Source organism: Phalacrocorax carbo, chromosome 3 (assembly GCF_963921805.1).
Source record: "Phalacrocorax carbo chromosome 3, bPhaCar2.1, whole genome shotgun sequence".
NCBI lineage: Eukaryota > Metazoa > Chordata > Aves > Suliformes > Phalacrocoracidae > Phalacrocorax > Phalacrocorax carbo.
The window spans coordinates 61,069,576-61,096,001 of NC_087515.1; the positions used below are offsets into that span (position 1 = coordinate 61,069,576).

Genomic DNA, 26,426 nt, shown 5'->3' on the forward strand with positions numbered 1-26,426 from the left:
CTAAGTCAGGTTAGTAATTCTGTTATAATTGTTGTTGCAGGACATGTCTCAGGAAGGCTACGGAACCAGATCTCAACCCCCGATGGCCCCAGGAAAGCCTAACCACGAAGACTTGAATCTAATCCAGCAAGAAAGACCATCGAGCTTACCAGTAAGAAACTAATGTTTGTTTCAGTATTTTAAAATGAAAGCCCTTCACAGAGGATTTCATTGCACCTAGGATGAGAAATATTGAAAGAAGTATTAAATGAGGTTGATCACAAACTGCTTTTAAATATATGGCGAGAACAGACAGCTTGTATGTGAGCGGACTTAGCTTAGGCTTGTTCTGGTTCAAAATACCACTATTGATGCACATCCATGTTTTGTGTTTGCGCGCATGTGTATTTGTATAGAGGAAATGGATTGATTTTTTTTTTTTTTGGTTTGTTTGCTTCAGTTTTAGGAATTCCATACTTGCACAAAACGATCTGGTGAGGAAGAGGCTTTTTCCCTTTTTCGCAGGATTTCAGTACATTCAATAGTTTAGAATACTGCTGCCAGGAGTTATTTGCTCCAAACCCCAAGTATCAGTAATGAGTTTGACATGTTAATTCTGCTGCTATCTGTTACTACAGAAGTGTAAAAATGGGAATGATAGTGATACTTGTACTATGCTGATGTCTTGGTTAGGAGGTTATTTTGGATTAATGTTTCTTAGTTTTCTGAGCTCTGTGTATTCTGCTGTGGGAGAAAGTGCGCAAATTACTATACTTTGCAAAGACTGCAGCTACTGCATTTTTGAAGGTCTTATTTCACTGTAATGGACAAAGTACTCCTTAGCCTTGTCTCTGTGTCCCTCTTGGTTTGGGGATTTTGTTGTTTGTTGGTAGTAAAACAGCATGAGTTTAAACCAGCTAGAATATGTTATAAATGATGAAAACTGTTAATAAACTGTGACCTCTGGCTTGTACTAATGTACTGTAAATATATAGGGTATTTCCTGCAGTTCACTGGGTATGTAGTCATTTCCAGTTAGCAGAGGGATCCCTCTGAAAAGTTTACACTGTCAAAACACCAAATGTATGCGTGAAGTCTGGTAGTTCACTGTATATTTTACCTCTGGCACATGGCACTATTGTCAACCCCTAAAAATAGGTCAATAAACATGTTCGTGGCATTTTAAAGTTGTATCTTTGGCACCTAGGGAAGTATATATGCCACAAATTCTTTACATGATGTTTGAGACATGCCTGTCCCAGGAGAAGCTATGGAAACTGGTATAAGAAGATATATCAGTTTGCTTTGAACTAGTATTAATTTGCCAGTTTTTCAGGAGACCTTTTTTAAAAAGACTTGTTTCCCTGAACAGGTCTCAAAAATGAATGCTGTTGATTACCCTTAAAAATAGTAGCTACTGCAGACGTTGAACTGTGTTGACAACAACTACCTAGTTTAAAAGCAGTGATATTAAAAGGGACTTTTTACCTCCCAGTTTTTCATGAACAGTGTTTATTAGGGTAGAAAGAAGTACAGTTATTAATCATCTAATGTTCTACTAATTTGCCTGTGGTTTTACTTTAAAAATTGTCCTACTTTTAATCCATGCTCTGTCCTACCTCCATCATGATGATATCTAAGCAGAGTATTGGGTATTATCTGTGTCCCTGAGTGTTTGGTATATTTAGTAGCTCATTATTATTCTAGGTATGAGTAAGCTGGTAGTATTAACAGTGAATGTTAACCATTTTGGCCACATAGGTTAAACTCTAAGTTGGTCCTAAATGCTGTTATTGGGACACTTCATTATTGAAAAGCTTTGATACATAACCAGAGAGCACTTCAAATACTCAAAAACCCTGCTCTTTGGATATGGCAGGGAATGGGGAGGTATTATCATTTTGTATTTTATTTTGGTTTTGGTCTGGGGATTTTTTTGTGGGTTGGTTGGTGGTTTTGTTTTGTTTGTCAAAATTAAAAGCAACTGCAATCCTTCGTATGTGGTGACAATGCTTTTTTTGGTAGTATAAGCAAACTCCCAAGGAACTCTTACTTCCAAGGAAAATATCATAGAAATTAGGAACAATTCATACATTCCAAGTATGGTGAACATGATAAATGCTTTACTATAACTCTGTTTGGGGTATGGATGGCTTGACCATATAAACATGTTTTTGGTGTTGTGTGGTGGTGGTGGGTTTTTGGTTTTGGGGTTTTGTGGGGGGGGTGGTGTTTGGTGGGTTTGTTTTTCTTTTTGCGGGGTTTTGGGGTTTGCGGGTGTGTTTTTTCTTTTTTTCCTGAGGCAAGTGTTCTGTATTCAGTTTTGGGCTGCTTATGAAAACCCGTGGTCACTATCCCTTGTTTAGTATTCCTAGTTATAGTGTCATTTTGGGATGCTAAATATGGCTTCTTAAGCTTGTTTCTAAGATAGTGCTGTTCTTGAGGGTAATCAGTCGTCTTTGTACAGTGAATCTTGAAATGACAGCGGTAGTGTTATGCTTTTAATAAAATTTGGTTATGTTTTGTTTCATGGTATCCTGGTATTTATACAATTTGCCCGTTATCTTTTTGTATCTTAAGGGCATTGTGGAAAATCACAGCAGCTACATAGCAAGCTTATACAAGTGTCTAAAAACAACAAAAGAGATGTAATACTAAATGGTGAATGGTGTTCTCTGATGTGGTTTTGAAAAAAGAGTTTCCCTTTGATGGATTTGAAGAGGAACTGGCCACTTTCTGCAGCACTGAATGCTGGCTTGTGTCATCCTTTGGGGAGGAGTTTTTTCAACAGGTTTGTGTCACAGTAAGGACAGCTAAACAGCTCAATAGTTGTTCCGTTTACTTCACACGTTGTATATAAAAGTCCTGGCATGAATGTTCCCATAAAGTTCAAAGCGGACAAATTTGTAATGTGGGTTGGTAACAAATGGTTACAAACAAAATATGGCTTTATTAGCTACTTCTAATGGCCTGACAGATTCTATACAATGCTTGCTTTCCTTCTCCTAACTGCTCTGATATCTGGAGGGTTTGACCTGTGGGTCTCTGACCATGTGGAGTCACAGAGAGCCCAAATGAAAAGTTGCACAGAGTAGTGCTCTGAGCACTTTTGTTGGGGTCACAATTAGAAGGAAATCTCAAGCTTTTGAGAAAACATGGGAGTTGGGGACTCTGTGAAGGAAGGAAGTCATAAACAGAAACTGTTCCCTATTAGAGTGGAGGAATAAAGGGAAGAGAAGCCTGAATGGAAGTGGCTGGAGAACAGCTGCTACAGAATGTATTTATTGAGACTTACGGGATAATAGCAAAATACACATTTCTGCTATTGTGAGAAAGCTAGAGCAGACTTACAGGAAAAACCTTCTAAGTGATGTATCTGCAAATTTGTTGTTGCAGTAAAGGAGCTTGTGTCAACAGTAGGCTGTGTGTGTCTGAAGACTAATCCTTTATTTTGTCTTTAATGAGAAATTTTGTAAATGCTCACCTTGGGTTGTGCTGATAGAATGAAGAGCAGAAAACATACATGAATTTGTTTTCTTTTATTGGCATGAGTATGAAAGTCATTTCAGATAGGAACTGGTGGTTTTGCTATTACTTTGTTTTGTTTTAATAAGGTCCTTTTTTTTGCCCAGTGTCAGGTGTGCTTGTTTGAGGTGTGAGGTCAGACGGCCTACCCAAGTTGCCATGCTTTTGAAACACAGGTTTCTCCTAATTGTGTCTCATTGCAACGTACAGGTAAAGCTCTGTGGCTGCTTGAGCTGTTGTAAGCTAGGGCGGCTGCAGCCCTGCCGTGCCCCACGGCGTGCTGGCTGTGACGTCCCATCTCTTCCACTGTCGCTCCTGTGACTGGCCAGTGGATTTGACTTGGGGAACTGAACCAGCTGAGAAATAATCACTCTTTATTTCTGGATTAGTTTTTGACTGAATCGCTGTGTAATTACATGGACATCAGTTGTACCTCAGAAGAGGAGATGGGAATCAATAGCTGTGATGGGAAAGGGGACAGTGGGGACTGCAGCAGCTTTGATTTTAGCCACCTCCTAAAACACTGTATGATCTTGCTGGAAGGGTTTAAGACTGTGATGCTGTCAGCTGAGACATAGTGGCACAGGAGATCCCAGCGTTCACAGTCGGGCCCTGCAGCAGTCACAGAGCCCCATACAGGCAGAAGACAGTTCATTTCTTTTTGTAAGGTAAGTTTTCTGCAAGTCTAGATCCCTGAGTTTTTTAACATAGTCAGTGAGCGCAAGCCTGGAGGCATGAGCATGCACAGCTGGAGGCTGCAGTGAAGGTGGGCTTGTGGTGGCCCTCAGCTGCATTGGTGTACGCTGTCGGGATATCACGGCTGTAGTTTTGTAGTGTAGCTTAGGTTCATCTTGTGTTTGCTGGGTGTCATGCAGTGTTGAAGGGGCAAGGTTGTATCTGGAGTTGAGGGAATCGGTGCTTCACTAGGTCACTTAGAATTCTGAGTTCATGGATTAATTCTGTGATGTCACTTATTCACTGGGTCTTTTCAAGGTGGTAGAATAATTTCTAGGCAAAAAAATAGTAGCCAGCAATGAAGGTAGAATGCCGCTCGTATCTAGTACAATGCCATGACCAGAGAAGTTTGCGGTCCTACAATGTCTAGCTGTATGAGCTTCAGTGTCAGGTAGGTCTCAAATAATACATACTGTTGCTTGGACACATGAACTTTTTAAGATGCCAGTTGCCTTGTTTCATTACGCTTGGTACTGTGGAAAACAGTACATCAGCAGTCCCTTCCTGATCTTATTAACTGCTTCACAGTTCTGTTTTACCTCATTTTAATGAGCCTCTAAAGGATGTTTTGAGTGCTGGACAGTCGTTCCTCTGGTCGACACACCTTTTTCATTGTAGAAAGAGGGTACTAAATTAGATTTCAGAGGACCTCTGTTAAGAACTAGCAGTGAACTAAATGCAAGACTAGCTATACTTGGCTCATGGAATAACATCATTTCAGAGGTATCTTGATAGGTGCAGGCTGTGAGGAAAATACATGGGATGGTTTGGGAATCCATATTCCCTGTCTCACTTCCAGAATATGAAGTAGCTTGGAAACTCATCTCGAGCAACAGCTCACTCCCTGAACAAATGCCTTTAATGGCTGAAGACTTAATAGACCAGGAAAACAGTTTCCAGCATGCTTTGAGAAACAGTGGTTGAGGGTTAGTAGGGGAGATACCTCTTCTTTTTTCAGAGGCTAGACTACTGGGATGAGCGACTCTGGTGACATTTGTAGAGCGCTTAATCCAGTAAAACCTGATCATGATCAGGGTTGTGGGCACTACCATAATGTAAATATTAATTACTGCTGTAGCCTCTCTGGTAAGGACAAATCAGTACTAAAGGAGAGGTGGGGCAGAAACCCTCTTTTTTTTTGTAATCTGTGTTGGATTCTTTGCAGGTAAGCAAATTAGAAAGCTTGATCTAAATTTAAGTGATATTTTAAAAATCCAGATTATTGCTTTTGATTCAAGAAAGAAGGAGGGGGGGAAGCCCTCTAAGTGGATTCTTGGTAATTCTTGGGAGGCAAATGCAGATGCCAGTTGATAGATGCATGTGTAGTACATGACAGCAATTGTTTGCTTCTATTCATGTCTCCATCTGAAAATAACTGTTTGGAGTATGTTAAACCATGAACAAGAAGGAAATGTGAGTATGTAATACTTGTGAATTAAATTTTCCATTGTTTTTACATCAAGTAGGATAAGACTGGTGTGCTCTTTCCCACTTTATTTTCTTTTTTCTGCAATGTTGTAAAATAACTGAATGATCTTGTTTTCCTTTGTTTGGGTCAAGAAATTTTAGCTGAAAATTGTTACTCTGTGAAAGAAGATTATTGACTCAACAAGCCTTCAATTTTCAGTGAATAACACTCCCACCCTCTAGCTTCAGGAACATGTGGTGCATGCATTCTATTTTAAAGTACAGACTGTAATTTAAAACTGAGGCAGTTTGATGCCCCACTGAACTTTGTTTAAGCCTGGAATAAAAGGAAAAAAGCTTCAAGTTGCAAAGAAGTGACTAAGGTTTCTCAAAAAGTTTCTGGTTTTTCCAAGTAATTTTAATTCTGAATCAAGTGTAGTTGCTAGCTTTTTTTCTTCTTCTCACCGTTCCATGTACTAAACCTGTAGCTAGAACAAGTCTCATTCAACACATATGTATAGAGGTACCAAGTATATGTATTTCAGTGTGTTTCTGAGGTGCAAAAAATGGTCTGTTGTTGGTTCTGCTGCACATACAGATTCTGTTCTGGCCTGTTTGTGTCCGGGTGTCAGTCAGAATAGTGGGTCAAATCCAGTGCGAGCCACTGCAGTGCCGCTGAAGCTGGTGATGTTATCGGAGAGAGAATGAATTTACACTTTGTGTGTCATTGAAAATCTTAGCCCACTGGCTGTTCGCGCATATTTTACATTTGACTTCAGTGGAGCCAGGATTTCATGTAGGTGATCAAACTGATTCATCGTCCGAGGGTCAACTTGTGTATTCAGTTTAGGTCCTGTTTTTGGGGAAAGGTACAATTAAAGTAGTGCAGAGCAGCCCTGGGCATATGTTGTCCATGTAGGGTTAAACTGAAACACTGACACCAAAATTATTGATTCTTGAATTGAGTATTCTTGCTATTAGAATGAAAATTTGTAATGTGAAGAGAAGGTCCTGTTGTTATTCAGTTGTGTTTTGTGCTTTACAGGATTACTTGGTTTTGCTTGATAGGTTGATCACATTTGTTTAAAAGCCAGTGCTATGTTGTTACTGAAGTATAAAAACTAATTTCACTAAGTACTGTAAAAAAGATACTTGGCTATTCCATCACTTTTTCTGTTTTCAAAATACTTTACCTTTACAGTATTTACAGTATCCCTGTAATAACAAAATTACTACTTTAGGATCTAAGAAAATCTGCAAACGCAAAAAGAAATATTTAGACTCACCTCTACATGAAACTTACGTGGGAAACCTGCTAAGGGATTGTAGATCCCAGTAGTGGTTAAGGCTGCAAAAACTTGTATTTAAATAGGCCAATGTTGTCCTAAGTGGAATATTCAAGTATTAGTAGCTTTTTCCCTGCAATGTTTTTTGAAGCCATGAGGAGCTGCATCAACGTACTTTATACCTCCAAATACCAGGACAGTATGGGTGTTGACTCAGGAAACTAGATTTAATTTGGATGGTTGAAGCTGCCCGCCCCTAGTTGTTCCCTCCCCCAGAGGCTGCTGCCCCTATAACAGAGGTGACTGAACTGGCTACCGCAAGCTTTTGGTGGCAAGAACCACTAAAGCTTGCACTTGAAATGAGAGGCAAGCTGAAAGCCCCCAAGGCTACTTTAATATGCAAGGCTGTAAACCCTAGTAGTGCAGGTGCCTCTGCATGGGTGGCTCAGATGTACCTGCTGCAGGGGCAGTAACTGCAGTAGTCGTCCTAAATTTCCAAGTCAATGCCTTTAGGTTCTGCATTTGGGAATCTAACTCTAAAATGGTACATTTTTTTGGATTTGGGGAATTTATTTCTTGAACGTTTTACACAATGTGTGTATGTACATACAGTGTGTATAAAAGCGTGCACGTCTTATCGGCTTGGTTATTTGTAAATTTTGAGTTGATAGCATACTATAAATTCCAGAGCTTAATATATTCACTGGTGCGTGTCTTTCTTCATGCCTGTGTGAACATTGGGATTACGACGCAGAAAGTAAGACAAAAGAGTATTACTCACTTGAATACCATTTCAGGAAGTACCTGAGACACTGTAAATGTTTTTTCTTTCTCTTATTTTTACCACAAGTATTCCTGTAAGATAGGAATTTTTCTTCCAGAATGACTCCTTTACCTGTGCTCACCAACCACTGTGAAATGTGACCTTGGCTTCATAACCTTGGCTAAACACAGTCAAAACTCATTCTGACCAGCAACATCTGAAGCCTGGTAGTAGATGCCTTTGTTTTTTTATTTCTACCACCCATTCCTGTTGGCTGGGGATGTGTTGGCTTCTGGTGCTATTGCTGCAACTTTAATGTTAAAAAAACCAAACAACAAAACCAACCCGTTAGCAGTCTTTGATGTGAAGCTCGCTTCTGAGTGCTGCTGGTCAGCTTGCTGTTTCTGTGCAAGCAGATGTTTGTGTAGTCACGGTCAATAGTGCTAAGATTAGGCCAGGTTTCACAGTGCTTTGTCTGATTGTTTATGGTGTATCCATAACTGCTGGGGATTTTAGGCACCATCATTGTGCAAATGGAAAGCATTTGTCGTGTATTATTTGTTTTGTAGTACTACATTGGAATCCTGATAGTGTCACGTGTTGTGCTTTAGTTTTTTGAAGTTTGAAACAGGTTTTTAAATTTCTCTCAAATGTGTTTTCTTGAAACCCGATGTCTTGTAATGCTTAAGCCTCTGAAACATTCTTTCCTTTGCTGGAGCCATACATCTTAGATTCACTACAAAGCCTTTGCTTGAAGACAGCAATTCATGGTGGCTTTTTATAGGATCTGTGCTGTATATGAGAAGTGCTTCTGAGGTGTGTTACGTGTAAATGGGCTTCCATTATCAATTTACCTTTAAAAAGAATACACACACATATGCACACACTCTAAATGATGGGGGGGGTTCTGCATTTGTCTTTGGAAGGCACTACACTTAAACTCACTGCATCAGTTTTCCTTGATGTCATGCAGATGATTCTGTGCCTTTTTCCACACAATTCCAAACACAATTATGCTCCTACAGGACTTCATAAAGAGGGTCCTGTTTGGAATGTCAATGTAATTTTGGGGGGTGAAGCATCATAGTGCTTTGAAACCAAGATAGAAAAGCTGATAACATCAGCAAAAGGCTACTTTCAGTTCCCAGTGTTTAGGCTTTTCATCTTTTTCCTTCCATGCAAACAATTGCAGATGACCCTTTTAATTATCTCAGCCTGTGACATGAGACTTACTGTGTTAAATTAGAATTAGGACCTGAATTTTGAGGCACATTTGAATAATTGCATTAGTATAGGAAAATATGCCATTCTGGATCATTTATTTCACATCATAGTTAAGTGGCGTTAATTTATAACTGAATGTGTGGTGTTGGGTTTGGGGTTTTTTTTCCCCCCTTCAAGATGGAAGTTCACTTAATTTATCTTCCACCGTACTATTGAAGTTATCATTTTGGGAAGTAGTATAGCGATAAGCATACATGAGAGTTTATATTTATATATTTGTATGTAGTAATACATTATGCATCAGTAAGCTTTAGTCAGGTTTGCTGAATACACAGTAGTGGACCTAGTTATGGGAACAAAGCTTATTTCATGCCAAAGCGTGAGGTGGACACTCACGTGTGCATTTATAGTATCACAGAGGATGAATTTTAGCAATGCATTTTGTGCAAAAGGTAATGAAAGAGATCTAAAACATTATTATTTTTGTTTCCTAAACTGCAAACTATACAATGGCCACTGCTTATTTTTGAAAAGTATGGAAATAAAGGAACTGGAAGTGATCTGAGATTTATAGGCTCACTTGTTAAAATCAAAATAACTTAGCAAGATTCCATAGGTAATGGAAATGGATTAAGTACAGGCATTGACCCTAGTGAACTAATTTATGATGGTACAGGATGTAACTTAATGCAAACTGTTATCTTTTGTTTCTAGACTTTTCTAGTGAACTGAAAGCCTTACTAGTCTTTCATATGATACTGCAGTGGTGATGGAAGAAAACCTCCAGAGTATCTCCTTCCCTTACTTAATATACAGACCATGTCAAGATTTCAATAATAGGGCTTAATGAAAACTTCATAATAACCTAATTTCTTCCATCCTGTTTATTGTATTGTTAGATGCCTACATGAAAGTAGGAAAAACGTAAAGTTGTTAAGTGCAGCTTTCTTCAGGATTTATTGAAACAAGGCTGTAAAATTTTAGAATCTGTGTTTGGTTTTAATAAGTAACACCTCATAGTTGTGGCTTCATTTGGATTCCCTCACAGTTCGATTTCTCTCCATCTTCATTCTTTTCCTTTGTTTTGCTTGTGCCTTTAAAGATGACTTAGGAAGACCATATATACACACCAGTGGTGCTTTTAAATGACTGCTGATTCTTCCTGCATGGCTTGTTAGCCATTTTGCCCCGTTTGAAATCACAGCAACAGCCTTTTTGTTCCTATTCTGAGGTAGGATGAAGTACAGGAATTTTTTTGGCTCTGGAAGTCTTTGGCTGCTTCTGGCCACAGGGTTATTCCAGTGCTCAGACCACAGCTCGGCATGAGAGGGGCCATTCGGGCTACCTACAGAGTTGTCTTTCTCCTCTGCAAAGAAACAGAGGTCAGATATCAGATCGTATGAAATGCTGAGAAATGCACCCATGCACATACTCACATGTACTTCCAAACATCTTAGCTCTTTAATTTTTGCTAGTTAGAACCGGTGATTTCTAGTGCCTGCTTCTTAATGCCTGTATTCACAGTAGTACAGGTCAGATTGAAGTCAATCCTGTAAATCCTTTACCTTATTTTTGCCAGAAAAACAAACTTTCCCTTCCTGTATAATAATTTTGATCACTTGACCTGCATTTCCATGGAGACGTGATCAGAGGGCTATGTCAGCTAGCCACGCAGGCTGAGAGCTATCTTTTGTCACTTACAGTGTGCAGTGAAACTACAGATTTGAAGAGTAATTAAAGGGCCTATAGACTGACACCTTTTTTTCCCCCCACCACCCATGTATATTAAAAATATAACTTGGAAACAAAACGTGATCAGCCACGCAAAGGGTTTTAAAAAAAATTTTATTTAAAAGAAAAAAACAAAACCCCCAACCTTCTTCAGTCTTTAACTTTTAAAATTATTACTTTTCCAGCAATTTAAGACATTCCATTTACCCTTCTATGTATATTTCCACAGGCTCCTGATTCCTGTATGCATAGTTTAGATGACATGGACTCAGTTTTGTCAACAGCTGAATTTCTTCGACCACAGAACTCATACATTCATGAGTAAACAAGTGCAGATTGGGCACATAATGCTTCTCCAAGTTCAGTCTGGGGTTACTGGTTAAGGGTCATGCACAGGATCCAGCACTCATGCTTGTGAGCAGTATGTACCTCCCAGTCTTACCAGGGTGAGTGACAAAAGCTCACAGCAAGCACTGGCCCACGTTCCACTGTGGACCAGGAGAACGTGGTTCGGGGCATGGTGTGGTGGTGTGTGCTGCTGCTCACCCAGCAGCACCCGCACCCAGCCAGCTAAAGGGCCGGCATGTAATCTGACGCTGAAGCATGTGCATGGGTGGTGTGTTCGTGTTTGCTGGCTGACTAGGGTGCTTTGTATTGCTGTATTTGGGGCTTTAGTTGCTGAACGTGCCTGGGCTCTCTCAGGTGGGAAGGTGCCTTTCTGCTAAGGATACAAAAGCTTCATCATCTGGCAAGAGGGAAGCAAAGTGTCTCAGTTTCTGCAGAATAGGGTTAGTTTCCCTTCAGACTAGGTAATAACCAAGTTACGAATGTAATGCCATTTAGATTTTATGTATCTCTGTATTATAAACATTTTAAAAAAAACAACTTCAAGGCGTTGGGTTGTTCAAGGATCTGTCTTCTCTGTAGCTCTGCTGTCTCTTCTCTGAGGGGTTCACAGGGAGTAACCCAACTTTAGTCAACTGAAAGAGAGTATATTCGTTTTATCTTGGTTTTGGCACATGGCTGTGATGCTGCGGGAAACATGGCACCTCAGAGAAGAAGAACGGCACTCCCTTCTGAAGACTCGGTGAAGCGGCTTTAAAAAACAACACATCTGAGCTCAGAAGCGTGGCTTCCTGGGCAGCGCACCACACTGGACTGCAAGGCCCGCTCTATAGATTGATTTCTAAGTGGATATTTTTGTCACGCTTAATAAGAGCATATTGATGAGACACCAGTGTATAGGCTAAGTTAAGGTCTGTTTTTTCTGCACTACTATTACCCTTTACAGCCACTATCCACATGCTGGCAAAACTTGAGAGTGAGCTTTCCCCTCCCTGTGAGGGTTTTCTCCACTGCACTTACGTTGCAAGTATCCCCGCTCTTTTCACGGAGGACGAAAAAGCAAAGACGACTCTGTTGTTGTTGGGATGACACCACAAAATTAAAAGCGTGTTGATTCAGCGATCTCAGGTCTTCCCTCCTCCTGGCCGGGCGAAGGGGCTCGGCCTCCGCAGCCACCCGCTCCCGGCCCGGAGTGGCGCCCGGCAAAGGCGGCGGTGGGAGCTCCGCGAGATGCTTTGGGGAGGCCCCTGGAGCGCCCGCCCTGCCCCGCGGAGCCGGCGGAGGGGAAGGGCGCCGGGCGCCGTGCCCGCTGTCGCCGGGCTCGAAGCGAGGACGGGCAGGGCCCCGCGCCCTGCGCCTTCCCTCAGCCCGGGGCGGGGGGGCTCCCGGGGCTGGGCGGGCGGCGGTTCGGGCCGCCTCGAAACCGTCCTGGGCTTTTTATAATTGATCGTGAGCTGACACCGCCCGGGCAGAAAGCTCTCACCGCTCCCTCTGGCTGCTGGAAGTCTGAAATTACATCTTTGTCTTTGAAGTCGGGCGCACTGTTAGCGTCGCCATGGCGACGGGGCGGGTAATGGCCTCCGCCGAGCGGAGGCTGGTATTTAGCGCCGAGCGCGGCCCTGCACAAGGCCTCGCTCTCCAGAGCGGTTACTGAACTGTCCCCTCTTAGAAAATGTTTAAAAATTGCTTTTTTACATGGCCTTACCAGATTAATAGTCATGGTTTATTTCGTTTTAACTGCAAGGATAAAAGCAGTACTCCATTAAATGGGTAGCTTTTTTTTTTCCCTCCTCCTTTGGTTTATGCATTATTAACACAAGCTTTCCTGTTTTGCTTGTAACATTTTATAGGCTCTTTCAAACATGTAGTCAGATTTGCTCTGTTGCTCTTTTATTTTTCAGGACTTAACCCTTTCTGTCCTTAATCGTGCCTTGAAAAACTTGGAGGGAAGGCTTGAGCAGTTCTGGCTGCTGCCGTTTAACATGTTTGAAAACACAAAAAGGTTATGTCTTTTTTCCCCCCTTTACAATTTTTGAAGTGTTCTGTGTTTTTGAAACCTTCTACAGGGGGGTGCAGATGGGTCTGTTCTTGTCATTTAATTGAAGCAGATGCTGAAGTCAGCACACATGAGTGTTGATAGCATTGTGAAGGGTTCAAGTCAAAGTATTTTGGTCTTGTGTTTTAATTTGTGTGCCCGTCTTCTCTTCTGCCCTTAGTGTTGTCACCCCACTATCTGTACCTATAGTGTTTTGTTGGTAGCCTTCAAAAGAGACATACTTCATGGTTAGAGGACCGGGGACCAAAAAATCCGGAATGATCCCAGGGACAGAGCATTTACCCCCACCGCCTTCCTCTTCAACACAGAGCCAGTGAAATACATCTAGACAAGTAGAAGTATTGTTATAAACATAAGCTGCAGGCTTTGTTTCACTTTTCCAGTGCTTTAAAATATAGCTTTCATTTTAGTCTCTAGTAGGAGGCATATATCCAAGTGCAGTCAAGTGCTGTGGATACAGGGATTCAGTTGTCCCTGCCGACACAAATGGTCTCTCTGATTAAAAACTCAGAGGCTAACAAGCAGACCTGGAATTCATAATTCGCCCCAAACTTCTCTCCCCCGCCCCCTTTTTTTTTTAAACTATTAATTTGTTGTTATGGGGTGCTTATTGGCAGCTTGCTTTGCCATCTGTATCTATCACAGATCCTGTTCTAAACGCTTCCAAGGACATCTCAGGAAGACGCAAATGTTATTAAATTTTTGTCCTTTTTTTGAAGTGATGTCATATAGCAATGTTGGTGTAAATGGTACCTCTTGTGGGATGGACTTTCATCTTCTGGACAGCAGACTGAGACTTTGAGATGTATTTTACCTATCCTGCTGGGCTGTATACTGTGCTCAGGTCTCTGAGCAGGGAAGTTGCATGTGTGGGCCTCCTGCTCTCCCCCCACAGGTCCACCTTCAGCCCTCAGTGTCTCAAAGCTCCATGTTTGTTCCTGCATGCAACTGTTCACCCATGTGACTCCACAAGCACCTTCGGTAAATAGAACTGCTTCTAAAACTTGAGTGAAATACATTTCCTACTTCAGGGCGGCCCTGGGGTGGATGAAAGATGGATAGTCATCTCAACTCCCTGACCACCCGAGACCAGCTCAAAGTCCATCTCTACTCTTGGCCAACAGCGGCTGCAAGTTGTGTTGTGGCCCAGCCTGGAGTCAGTGTGCTATAGTGTTGGTGAATGTGGCAATAACATACAGGGTTTTTTAAGTTTTTTTTTTTTTCCTTCTATATATACAGTTTTTAAAATTCTGTGTGTGTGGTTTGTGTTTTGTTTGTTTGTGGGTGGTTTTTTGTTGTTGTTGTTGTTTGTTTGTTTTTTTTTTAAGGCAGTTCTGGCAAATCTGCTCCAAGTGTGGATACAGTATTATACAACTGCATATATTAAATAGGCTGGACTAGAGGTTTACTCTCAACTCCTGGTTTTGTGGGTATGAATTTCATCCTTAGGAGTTGCATTCCCCTTAAATCTGCAAATTCTGGGAATATTAGACAAAACAGTTTACATTCTATTAACAAGAAATTACTAATTGCTTATAAAACAGGCGTATCTTTATCTGCACAGGGCTTTTTAAAGTTGCTTCTTAATCTTTTTTCATTTTTTAATCACTAAATAAACATGTTTCAGCAGTTGCTGCATGTGAAACCAAAACCTGGACGTGGGCAAAAAGCAAACACACTACACTAATTTTCATTAGCGTATCCTATCTTCTAGAACATTTATTTTTTCATCTCCTTGTAAATTGATTTTTCACGTGCTTGTGACTGATATTTGAACTGTGTGTTTGTAGTAACTGACTTATGTAAAAGCCAGGTCCTAGATCTCCCAACATGAATATATTATAGAGGTGACCTAGTGGGTCCATAGTTAAGGTTGCACAGAGTTTTCACTTAAAACGATGTTTAAATCCCTTAATTAAACATTAAAACTCGCACAAATTCTCAAACATGGACTGTTTCAATAAAGAAGATAAACTTTAATTATTTAGGTACTCAATGTTCTTCTTAGTGTTGTATTTGCAGAATTCAGAACAACTTAAAATTATTCCTTCCTCAGGTTTTTCCAGAGCTCCTAGTATTTTCACTTTCTCTGTTCTTTTATTTTTATTTTTTTTTAAACCTTTTGGCTAAGCCTTTCATGGCTGTAAGCTGTCACATCTCTGTTGACTTAATAAAACTATGTCAACTTACATAAAATAATTTAACTAAAACCAGTTCAGCTTTAATTATAATAATGATGCATGATTCAGAAAAACATACAGAAGACATAAGATGAGAAAGCTCTGTATATTCTGTTAGTTTTTGCCATGGGAGTGAAACAGTATATTGGTTATTTGTAGCTGATACCAGTCTTTGACACCAGTGATTTGGAATGAGAAGGAAAGATTAGAGAGCCTCTTTAAAAGAGAAATACCACATGGAAGCAAAATCCAGACTTACACTTAAACACCAGTAACATCTCTTCTGTACAGGTGGTTATTTTCAAGTCAGTCGATGAACAACAGCCAAATTGGTGTAAACTTCCTTCTACTTTTCCCCATCTCCTTGTTCATTGAGGACCCAGTTAAAACTTCGTTGAAATTAGTCTTTTCACTGATTTCAGTGAGTTTTGGATTAGGCCGATTGATTCTTAAGTTCATTCTACAAGTTGTCACCCTCTTCCTCCATATTAACGTCTGTTTCGAGCCTTTTTCTTCGGACAGGGTCTGCAAACCTGCTGTATACAGCTGTATATGCTGTACCTGTAGTGACCAGCAACTACAACTCTTCTTGGTAGCGCTTCCAGCCTTCTGCTGAGCTATAATCACATTCTTCAGCACAGGTGGAAGTCTGGCTGAAAACAATACATTTGCAAACCATACATAAATGAAGAAAAATTCCTTTAGAAAGCTATGTAACATGTATAAGTAGTATCTATATTCAGACCCCTTAGCCTCCAGCTCTTCCTCTAACTAGCTGGAAATAAGGACAAAATGAAGGAAAACCCCGTACTCTTCATTAGCTTGTGGTTTATGGAAAGTTTTTTTTGTTTGTTTTGTTTTAAGGCTTTTAGATCAGGATCTGTTTTCCCATCGTTTTCAGCTGACTGCCATTGTTGTCATATATACATACTAGTTCAGGTCTCCTGTCCATTGAAACATCGCAGCTAGTACTTAATTATCTTTGAAAAAATTCTTGTCCTGTTACCAGCAGCAGCTAGGGTCTACAAAAATACTTACATGAAAAAGCATTGTTTCAGAGCACGCTTGTTCTTGAGTTTGAAAAACACAAGCACTGTATCCTGAGATTGCATACCAATACCATAAAAATTCAAAATTACTTATTTATTTGAAGAATTACTTATCGCTTTAGCCATTGGATGAAGAGTGAAATTCACAGGAAGTTCTTATTGTCTCCGACACGTTGAGTGGGTTCTTAAGCTCTTCCAGAGTAGGGATTGATATGTGGGAAGTGAAACGGCTTGTTGCACTTGCACACTGCAAGGTTCATGTGGAAAGGCACGTGAACAGAAGCTACTGGGCCTGAAATGCTCCGTTGTTGGTGATGGTCTTGCATTTTACTGACTCTGCTGTGTGTATACTTTAGCAATGTGAAACAAAGCATAGTGGGGAGGAATACCTGAGAGCAGATCGTAGTGAAATGTGGAGAGTCTGATTTGTATGTGTTGGGATCTTTGGCAACAGTACCATCTAGTAGTATTTTTATAATTTGGGGGGCTTGCTAGCCTGTGCACATTCTCTTAATTCTTTTTTTTTTTTTTGGGGGGGGGAGGGGAACATTAAAAAAAACAGATCTAAGCACAGTATATACATAGTGACAGCAAGGGGTTAAAGAGATGTAATTATGCATTCTTCAGTAAGTGTTCTGCAGTCAGCAGTACAGCAAGGATTTTATAGAAGCTTTAAAAAAAAGAGAAAAGATGACAGAGGGACAATATGGAGAGAAGGTCAGATCCAATGATTCTCCTAGGGTTTTCTCGTGTTTGCTTTTCCTTTGTGACTTATACTCTCTCCTGGTAGAAACGGAAGAAAGCATTATGGCCTTTGGTTCCTCCTACTGATAATGTACACTTGATCCCTTTGCTTTATGGTGGTGATAGAGGTGAATTTATGGATTTAGTTTCTGAAGGAGTTCTGAGCCATCCCAGTGCTTGTTGTGGTCCTTGTGTATTCCCCAGCTCTCAGTTATTTCAGGGAGTGCATTGCAGCCCTGTGAACGCTGAGCATTTCAGCAAATGCTGTTTCTTAGCTGCGGTTCACCCGTTCTGTTTGAGAGGATTTTAATTTCCAGCAAATACATCTACTGGAAATAGTTTGTTTTGCACCTTTTTGGGTGATTTGGATGATGAATGGAAGTTCTTGCACAGTCAGTATTTCAGGCTGACCTGACTGGTAAAGGTAAGCTTTCATCACTGCTGACTAAGCCTTTGAAGGACCAAGGGGAAAACATAGGGGTTAAGTAGGATTTTTTTTCTTTCTTTCCCGCCCCTCTTTCCCACCCACCCCCCCACCCCCCCCGCCCCGAGCATCATATTGTTCTTCACTTGTTGAACAGGAGATTGTGGAGCGTTTCAGAACAGTTGCAGTAACAAAGTAGAGGTTGTAAAATGGGCAGAATATTTGGGATGTGGGCTACCCCTTTACCTCTACCATGTGGGTTGGCCTGAGGTCTGGCTTGCTGAGTCACTCAGTGCATCAGATCCCTCTTTTTTTTTTTTTTTTTTATTGAATTAATTTAATTTGCAGTTGGATTTCAACATAACAGCAAAGCATGTCTGGGAGATATTTGTGAAAGAGGTGGTAGTGGTGGGCTTCCTTTTTTTCTTTCACATGATACAGTTTCCGTTTTTTCCCAGGATACTTTCCCTGTTTAATTATATGGAAAGAACTGCAGACAAGTAAATGAAAGGGATTTCTCCCCTCATCCTTCCCTGAAAAAAGAATAAAACCCAAACAACCAATCCTGAAATATCTCTTCTTTTTGGATAAAGATCCTAAGCCTTGCCTTTGCCCTTATGGGGGCAGGCTCTTGTGATCACCCCAGAGAGAGGGGAGGGTGAATTTGTCAGTTTACCTCTGCGGAGTTCCTTGCGGTGAGAACCTTTATGTTGAGTTAGTTAATTGCATGGGTCTTCTGAAATGCAGCATTAGGGAACAGTCTACCCCTAAAGACAACTGAATTTTTTTCTCTCACCCTTGTTAAATGCCAGTTTAAAGCTATTGATTTCCTTCCCCTAGAAAAATAAAAGTTAAACTCCCGTCATGCTTCTCCTCTCTTTCTCTTAACTTTCTTTTTTCCCCTGTGTCTTTATCATTTTAACAGCAAAATTCTGAAAGGATTGCTGCGAGGAGGAAGGAAAGGTACTCTGATAAGTGTATTTCCTAAAGCTTTTGGCCTTTCAAGGTTTCTCTTACGGTAAGGTTGAACTGTGCTGACGACTTGGATTGAGACAACAGGGGAGTGGTGTGCAATACTTTCTGCTTCCGATAGCTCTTTGTTGATCTAAGAGAGAGCACTTAGAGAGTGGTAGGTCATTTATGTGATTATGAAGAGCACTTGGTTCTCTCTTATTCAAGATGGAAAAATAATAGTTTTTGAATAAGAGGTCGCTGTCAAGATGACATTGAATGTGACTTCTCTTCCCTCTCCATTCCCTCCCCCACTAGAAGAAAAGCGGTGCTGGAACTACTCAGGATAGGGCTGGATTTTTCCAGTTCCATGTGACTTTCTCTTCTGTTCCTTGTTCGTTTTATTCCTCACCATTTCCTCTGTGTGTAATGTTTATACTTCTTGATGGTGTCTGGATATTTATGGTAACTAGAAATTTAAAAATAAATGTAATGTATGTAAGGCTCTATGTGGTGTTTTAAGTCTTGTTTTTCTACTTTGCAGAATTAAGCTGCAAATGTGTGATGTGGTATCTGCTTGGGTGACAGATGTCCATTCCTGAATGATGCTGTGTTCCCTTTGTGCTTTATTTATGGAGTGATTTGCTTCTAAAATATTCTCTTAATCTTTTCCAAACTACATTTCTGTATGTGCTCTTTTTACATATGCCATCATTTAGGGTAACGGACTAAAAACTGAAATTACTTCTAAATGCTTTGTTTTTAAGGCTAATAATAGTGATATAACACTGTCATTTTTGGCTTGATGTGTCCTTTCAGAACTGGGTTAAGTGTGTAGTTTGGTTTTGCTCTGGTGGTTTTTTGTGTGTTTGTTTCCTGTAGCACTGCCATAATGAAATTGTATTTTAATTTCATTCACTTATCGAATGAAAAGACAATACTAATTTGTCCTTTTTTATGGTAGGTTTACTTTTATACCTCAGAAAAGGAGCTGTATCCCCAAATTAGGATGTGATTGCTCAGAGTACAGAACATAATAACATATTTTATGAGAATAATTAACAGTTACTCTAGGGTTAATTTACTTAAACCAGTGTTGAACATCAGTATACACTCTAGTTCATCACAAATGTCCTTTTAGTAAATTTTACAAACGTGGTTTGAGCTTGGGGAAGGACTGATCAGTGGAATATGTATAATACCTTACAGCAGGGAAGACCTTTTCAGATTCTCTTATTTGCAGTCTAAAATTAAGTCTGTATAAAACATGTTGATATTTTCAGGTGTTTGCCTGTTGACACATTGAAGAGAACTCAGCTGGAATTTTGAAAATCTGAGCTTTGGAAAACTGAAACTGTTTTGGAGCCAGTTTGGAGAAAGACAGCACTGGAATATTTTGCTTGTTTTCTTTCTGAACTCTTTTTTTACATTATTTTTTAAAATGTATGTATTAGAAATGAGCACTAATTTGAATTTCTGATTAAGACACCTCAAAGTTAAATAGGAAGTGCTGAGAACTTCTATGACTAGTTAGTTAACCATCTGAAAAATCACAGAAAATTCTGTGCAAGCCTGAAAAAGCATAGTGATGCCATTGATTTCAATTACCAGACTCAGGAAAACTTCTGAAAGTTGGATTGGGCTTCTCAGAAAAAGTAATCTTGCTTAACATTAGTCTTGGTTTTAGATTTGTTTTTTTGTTGTTTTTTTTTTTACAGTAGTGCTCCATGTTTTCTTTATTACATATGAAAGCTCAGGATCAGTCCTGAGTATGGATGATGAATATTGAGCAATCAGTGCTGAACGAGAACTGTAGTTCTGGCTCTATCAACTCCTCCCAAGGGCACTTGCTGTCCTGCAGCCCGTGAAGTCCCCCAGTTTTTCTGGAAATCTGCTTGATTCCTCTTAGGACCTTACGTTACAGAAACTTGGCCTCAGTCCTTCAGTGGCTGCTCAAGCTGTTTGGTGCTGGTGTGAGACTATATTAACATTTCAGCGGGTATCAGGAGCAGGCTTTTGAAGCGACTCTCTGACTGAACCCCGTTACCATGCTTTGATTCACATTACCCAGCAGGCATGGAGCAAGCTGGATTCCTTTTGGATGAAAAGAAGCTGAAAAATGTGCCCCAGGAGCCTGCCTAATGCACTCCAGCTGCTCGCGGGTACTTGGTCCCTGGGGTAGCCCGAAGGACAGGCCTCCGACAGGGCTTATGGCATGGCTGTCGGGTGCTGGGCACCAAGCTCTCCCGCCTGTCCTGGTGCCTGCGGAGCCGCACCGCTGGCTCTGGCAGGCGTAGGCTTCCCCTTCAATGTGAGATGCTGCCCTGCTGCATCTGGATGTTTTACATAAGGTCTGGATGCAAATTCCTTTGAAGTCTTTGAATGACTTCCATTGACTTTTAGAGGCTTTGTGGCAGGCCCTAATGATTTGGTTGTGATCTGAAAAGGGATGTTCAGAGACTTTTCTATAATGAGAAAATGTTACCTTTTAAAGAAACCAAGTTCAAATAATCTGATCAGTTCTCAAGTGGAAGTGAGCTTCTTGCTATATCCTGGAATCCTTTTGTCCCGGTTTAAAAAAAAAAAAAAAAAAAAAAGTCAGAAAATTAGTACTCTGCTCAGGTAAGGTCCACAGTTGAAATTAGCAGAGCAGTTTTGGGTCGTGGATTGAACTGCACTGACAAGCAGTGGAGAGATTTGCACAGCGCAACTCTCAGCTTCTCTCAAAATTGTGCTGTAAGCTCTTCATTCTCACTAACAAGTCACTTTGCTCACAGTTTTCAAGTAAAAGAGAGAAAAGAGAAAGGAAAAACTCAGCTTAATGTTCATTTGTACTAATATTGTTCTGAGATGAGTGATGCTATAGGTCTGAAACCAACGTTAATTAAAAATCTCAAGTTTGTTTTTAAAGGCGAGGATGGAATAGAAAACATTTAACTCTCTTGCTAATTGAATAACAAAACTACCAATTCTTTCCATTTCCCTGTCTCGCATGTTCCCCTCTAAGTTTTCTCTCTTACCCAGAAAAGTTTCTAAAATTGTTATTTGTGTGCAGTCAGATTTTTTTTTTGTCACGTATGGTGCTGTTTGATCAGTATCCAGAAAAGCTTTCCTTTTCAAGCTTTCTTTGAATCCTGTCATGTGAGGTAGAAAATCATCTCATTGCTTTAGCAAATTAATGTGGACAGCTTGGATCTGTTGAACTTCTGCTTCTTTATTTACTTTATTATTTTGTTTACTTAATTGTCATATTCCCTAAATTAAAAAAATCTGTACTCTTTTTTTGTTTCCAAAACGGGTGTATACGATCATAATGATGTTTAAACAATGTTGGAACAAAGTGTAGCCCCATTTCATCACTGGATGCAGGGATCCAGCAGAATGTGTATTTACAATTATATGTAATTGTGTGTGTCTTCCTGTAATGGTTTGTCTTAATATTTTTATTTGTACGTGTGCATGGAAGAGTTCCTCTGAATTTGCACAGGGACTGATTTATCACAGTTGTCCTTGTTTTACATCTGTGTAATTACTTTGAAATCATTGAACTTATGCTGATACAAAATTGCAGTAGTGGTGAATTAGGGTCACGCTTTTGATGGTGCTTTTTATTCCGGTTGAAATACTCTACTGATCCAGGTGAGGATGAAATGTTGTACTAAGCTGCAAGACGTTTCACTGATTGGGTTCATGGTGCTTATCTGCCAGCACTTCCATTCTAAGGAGCTGTATTTAATAGAGTTATTTCTGTGTGCCTTGGAAATGCAAAGGAGTGGAGATAAAAGTTAAAATTCCTGGTTTTGTAGCATTGATGCACCAGCTGTAGCTGAACAAACTGGTCCTGAGGGTCTTGCACTGTATTTTTGGTAAAGGCATTATTCTGTCCTTCATCTTCAAGCACATTAGCTTTAATAAAAGAAAAAAACAAAACAGGGACCTTCTTTAGACACTTCTCATTTTTCCTTGTCTGCTTTGAAGCGATGAGTTAGCTTGTTAAAAGGAAAGCATAGGTTGGTGTTTCCAGAAGGTGGTTTGTGTTATGTGAAGGTGGAGGGTGCTGGTGGCATTCAGAATAAATAAATAAAATGCGTGAACAGGACATGCCTGCGGTTGTGTCTCCATCAGCCGTTAGCAGTCCCAGTGTTCCTTTCGTCTCTGAAATCGAGACCTTGGAAGTGATGGCTGGAGGCCAGCTGATAGTCCTCGAATAAGCCAGCCCCACGTACCGCCCTTTTGTTTCATTTTCAAAAAGTCCTCTATTGGAGGGGAGCAGTTGCAGGGCCTGCATGCTGTCATGCAGATCTGGAGGACGCTGTTTGATGCCGGAGCCTGGTGTTGCCATGGTCTCCACTGCATGGCTTGTTGGCTCATCCCGGGACCTCTGGCTTCTCTGGCTGGGAGGTGTGAGGGCGCTCCTGGCCTGACCCCGGGAGCTGGGGCGGCTGGAAGGGGTGCCGTGCCACTGCCGAATCGGCTGTTTTCCCCCTTTAGGAAAAAGCAGGTGTTAAGCCTCATTTTGAGAATTTATTGTTATCTGTTGCTGATGCTTTAGAGACCACTCTGCTTACCCACCTAATAGCCAAATGCAAGCTAATAGTCTGTACAGGCCATTGAAGCCTAAAATCCCACTAATTCCTTCCTCTAATGAGTAATCCCTGATCTCTGTATGTGCCTTGACTACGGAAGGGCTAATTATGAAATTCATTGTAAGGAAAATTTCAAACTCATAATTTCTGTGCCTGGGATTTGTAAATAAATAATGTGTCTGCATGTATACCATGTAGAAAGTATAGCTTTCATATGTAAAGTTAAATATCCCTGAAGAAATTTAGTTAAAATAAATGGGATTGTAAAACATTTCTTTTGCTCGGTGGATTAATCGCTCATAGTTTAGGGAATAGGTTGCCTGTTCTGTATGAAAGGTCGTTCGTTTTAACCCTTAGGAGAGACATCGTACGTTGTGCTTGTGAGTAAATTTAATAGCTTTGAAGAAAGAAGCTTCTTCCCACTGCGGAGCGGGAGGTGGGATTCTGCACTGGGTCCTGGGGGCCCCCAGTGCTGGGGCCTGGAGAGCCTCCTACTCTCCACAGCAGGTAATCTGGAGAAAGTGTTACTTCTCCATGCCTGGAAATCTATGGGGATGGTAAATCTGGTTCTTTGGGTTTGAAGGAGGCTTGTAAAGAACAAGTCTAGTGATCTTTTCATTTCAAATTTAAAAAAAAAAAAAAAAAAAAAAAGGAAAAAAAGAGGAGAATATCTAAGCAACCAAAGTATTGGGGTAGAGATGTTGCATAAATTATAATGAGCACCAGAGGACACAGGATGTGTTCATTCCCAAGCTGCATGATTATTTCGTGTTGTGAAGGGTTAGCTTTTCAATTGCAAAGCTTAATCACTTTTCAAATGAATATTTCATAACAGTTATTTTTTCATCAAATATACAACGGCATGCTTATTTTGTGCCTCATGTGGTAGACATTAGTTTTCAGCAGCTTTAAATTCCTTTTATTTCCCTCATCTCCTATTCTTGTTTTCAGCCATGGATGGGTAAGAAAATGCTTGTGAATTTTTCCTGACGAGTGGCTAATCTTGTGGCTGAGAACTGGGAAGAACCCAGAAGTTTTAGTAAAATCAGTCCCAAACTCTTAAACATTCTAATTTATTTAATGCTAAGTACAGCTTACATGATTGATTTAAAATATTTTAAACTTAATTTAAAATGAAAACACAACTGTTGGGGACCTCTGCCACTACTAGTAAACCCTGTTTAGTGATACTACACAGCTGTAGTATTCTCTTATTACTTTTTTTTCCTGGGTGATGAAAGTTATCATAAAAACGCAAGCGGATGATTACCCTTAGTGTACCACTTCTTTTTGCTAGAAGAGCTGGGCAAGGGGGCTCTATATAGTTGCATATATACCTCTGTAGTGATCTGTATAGGTATTTGTGAACTGCCCTGGCTTAGGGCAAATTTCGGGTAGCAAGGAGGTGGTGCGATTGCCCCATTACATAACCTTTAGACCCTGAATTGGGGGAGTTTCTGTAGCACTCTTAAGTTGGCTCGTGACTTTCTGGATCTCTCGAGCGCTTTGGCAGATGGATGAAAATTAAACAAACTTGGAAGTTTTGAATTATGCTAACGGGCCAAACTGGCTTGAAAATAGGAGAAATGCAAAGCTGACCTTAAGACACCCTCACTTCTTTTTCTGTTCTTGTGCTCAAGAATTCCTTTGGTACTCACCTGTCCAGTCTGTTCAAAATTAAAATGTATTTTTCTTTGAAGTAAGCAATAAAAGAAATATTTATAAAAATATCAAATGTTGTTTTGACTAGACGGACTACTTATTTTTCTTGTCTAGTTATTTTGTTCTCATACCATGCAATATATTTCATAGTGCACTTTGAAGCCTACAGACTATAGTACTTTAGGTTTTTTCCTTCAAAACAGAAAGAATAAATCTCTCACTCATTTTATCACGTATATAAGGCAGAAGATAGTCAGGAATTGAGAGTAGTGCAGTGCATTGTGCCTCCGCCAATGTGTAATGAACTAGTGGTATATGAACGTAAAAGCTGTACACAATTGATGCTCTTTCTAGAAGGAGCATTTTAGGGGATTTTCCAGCCATATGCTTGCTGTATAGGACAGTAATGTTCCAAATTTAAGCATGCTCAAATACTTCAAATCTTGGACAGTCTGTTTAATGGTAGTTACGTCAAAGATTTACCTGTCGCGTTTTCCCTCTTTTCCTTTTACATGTAGCAATGCCATATTCGCCAGAATAGCCTACGTGTTTGTGTGCTTTTTAATCAAGTACAGGATCTATAAGCTCCTTGTGACACAGTTGCTCTTGTGTTCCTGAAAGAACAAGTCACTTACTTCTGTCTTTTGCCATGTAGTTGAAATTGACTGTGAGACCATTTTAAAAAAGCAGATATTTTTTTCTGGTGTTCAGTTCCTGGTTAAGATAGAAACGTACGAACAACTGGATACTTTCTGAACAGCAGAAAGTCCATACTGTTGAAGTTGGTTATTATATGTCTGCTAAGGTTTTTTTTTTTCCCCTTTCTCTCCCTCATTTACAGAATATTTTGCAAAGCCACTTCCCTTGTCTTCCTATGCATGTAGGAAAAACAATATTTTATATGCTAAACGTACTTGTGATCTATAATTTTCTGTCTGTATGTTAAGCCCCCCAGTTCTTCGGTTAATTTTTTCTGCTTTACAGTTATTTTTAAAATCTGTGATCTGAACATGAAATATAGGTATCTCAGATGCCTCAAGCACAAATACGTTTCCAGTCAAGGACGTAGATATGCAATAAAGGCTTAGGAATTACTGACTCTTTCAGCTTCTTATTATGTGGTTGGTGATCATAAGCTGCAAGTCTATAATACACCATTACTGTACGCTGTCACACGGAGAATTTGGGTTTCTTCAGAATTTCAGTTTCTTTAGTGCATAAAACAATCTGCAAAAATAGGTGCCTTGCTGTTAGGAATTAGGTAGTGTTGGGTTGCTGCTGTTAGTACTCTGATATAAACAAAATAGAGTTAATCTATGTGACCTAAGAGGGAGGGAGCTGACCTCACAAACATCAGTGAATTTCTTCTCACAACATTCACGGGAGGTAGGAAGTTGTATTATTATTATCCCTGCTGAGTATCTGTGGCACAGAAAGATTAATTGATTTGCCCAAGGTCATAGAGGAAGTAAGAGGCAGAGATGGAATTGCATCCAGATATTCTGCATCCTGGTCATATGCCTTAATCACAGGACTGTAACCCCTTTATATTTGTGATTTTGTTTGCTTAACTAGGTGTTCTTCATGTGGTGTCTTTAAAGCCTTCTTTTGCCTTTTTATAATCCTTACCAGTGCGCCTTTTGTCCTGAACAGAAACTTAGTGAAAAGGATTTTTAGGGACTTCAGGTTTAAGTGCCATCTGTTCTTTCAGATATAATAATTTTAAGGTTACAGATAGTTGTGCTTTGTTTCATCACGTAAATCAGAACGCTGAAAATG

At 40.1% G+C, this 26,426-nt stretch overlaps 1 protein-coding gene across 9 annotated transcripts in view; it reads left to right on the forward strand.

Annotated features, from left to right (window-relative positions):
* ARID1B (AT-rich interaction domain 1B) overlaps positions 1 to 26,426 on the forward strand; it is a 337,378-nt gene that overhangs the window by 104,421 nt on the left and 206,531 nt on the right. For all 9 annotated transcript variants that reach the window (XM_064447082.1, XM_064447088.1, XM_064447085.1 and 6 more), the window contains exon 4: positions 41 to 151. In XM_064447082.1, the coding sequence (XP_064303152.1) occupies positions 41 to 151 (111 nt within the window). The remainder of the gene's footprint in view (positions 1 to 40; positions 152 to 26,426) is intronic.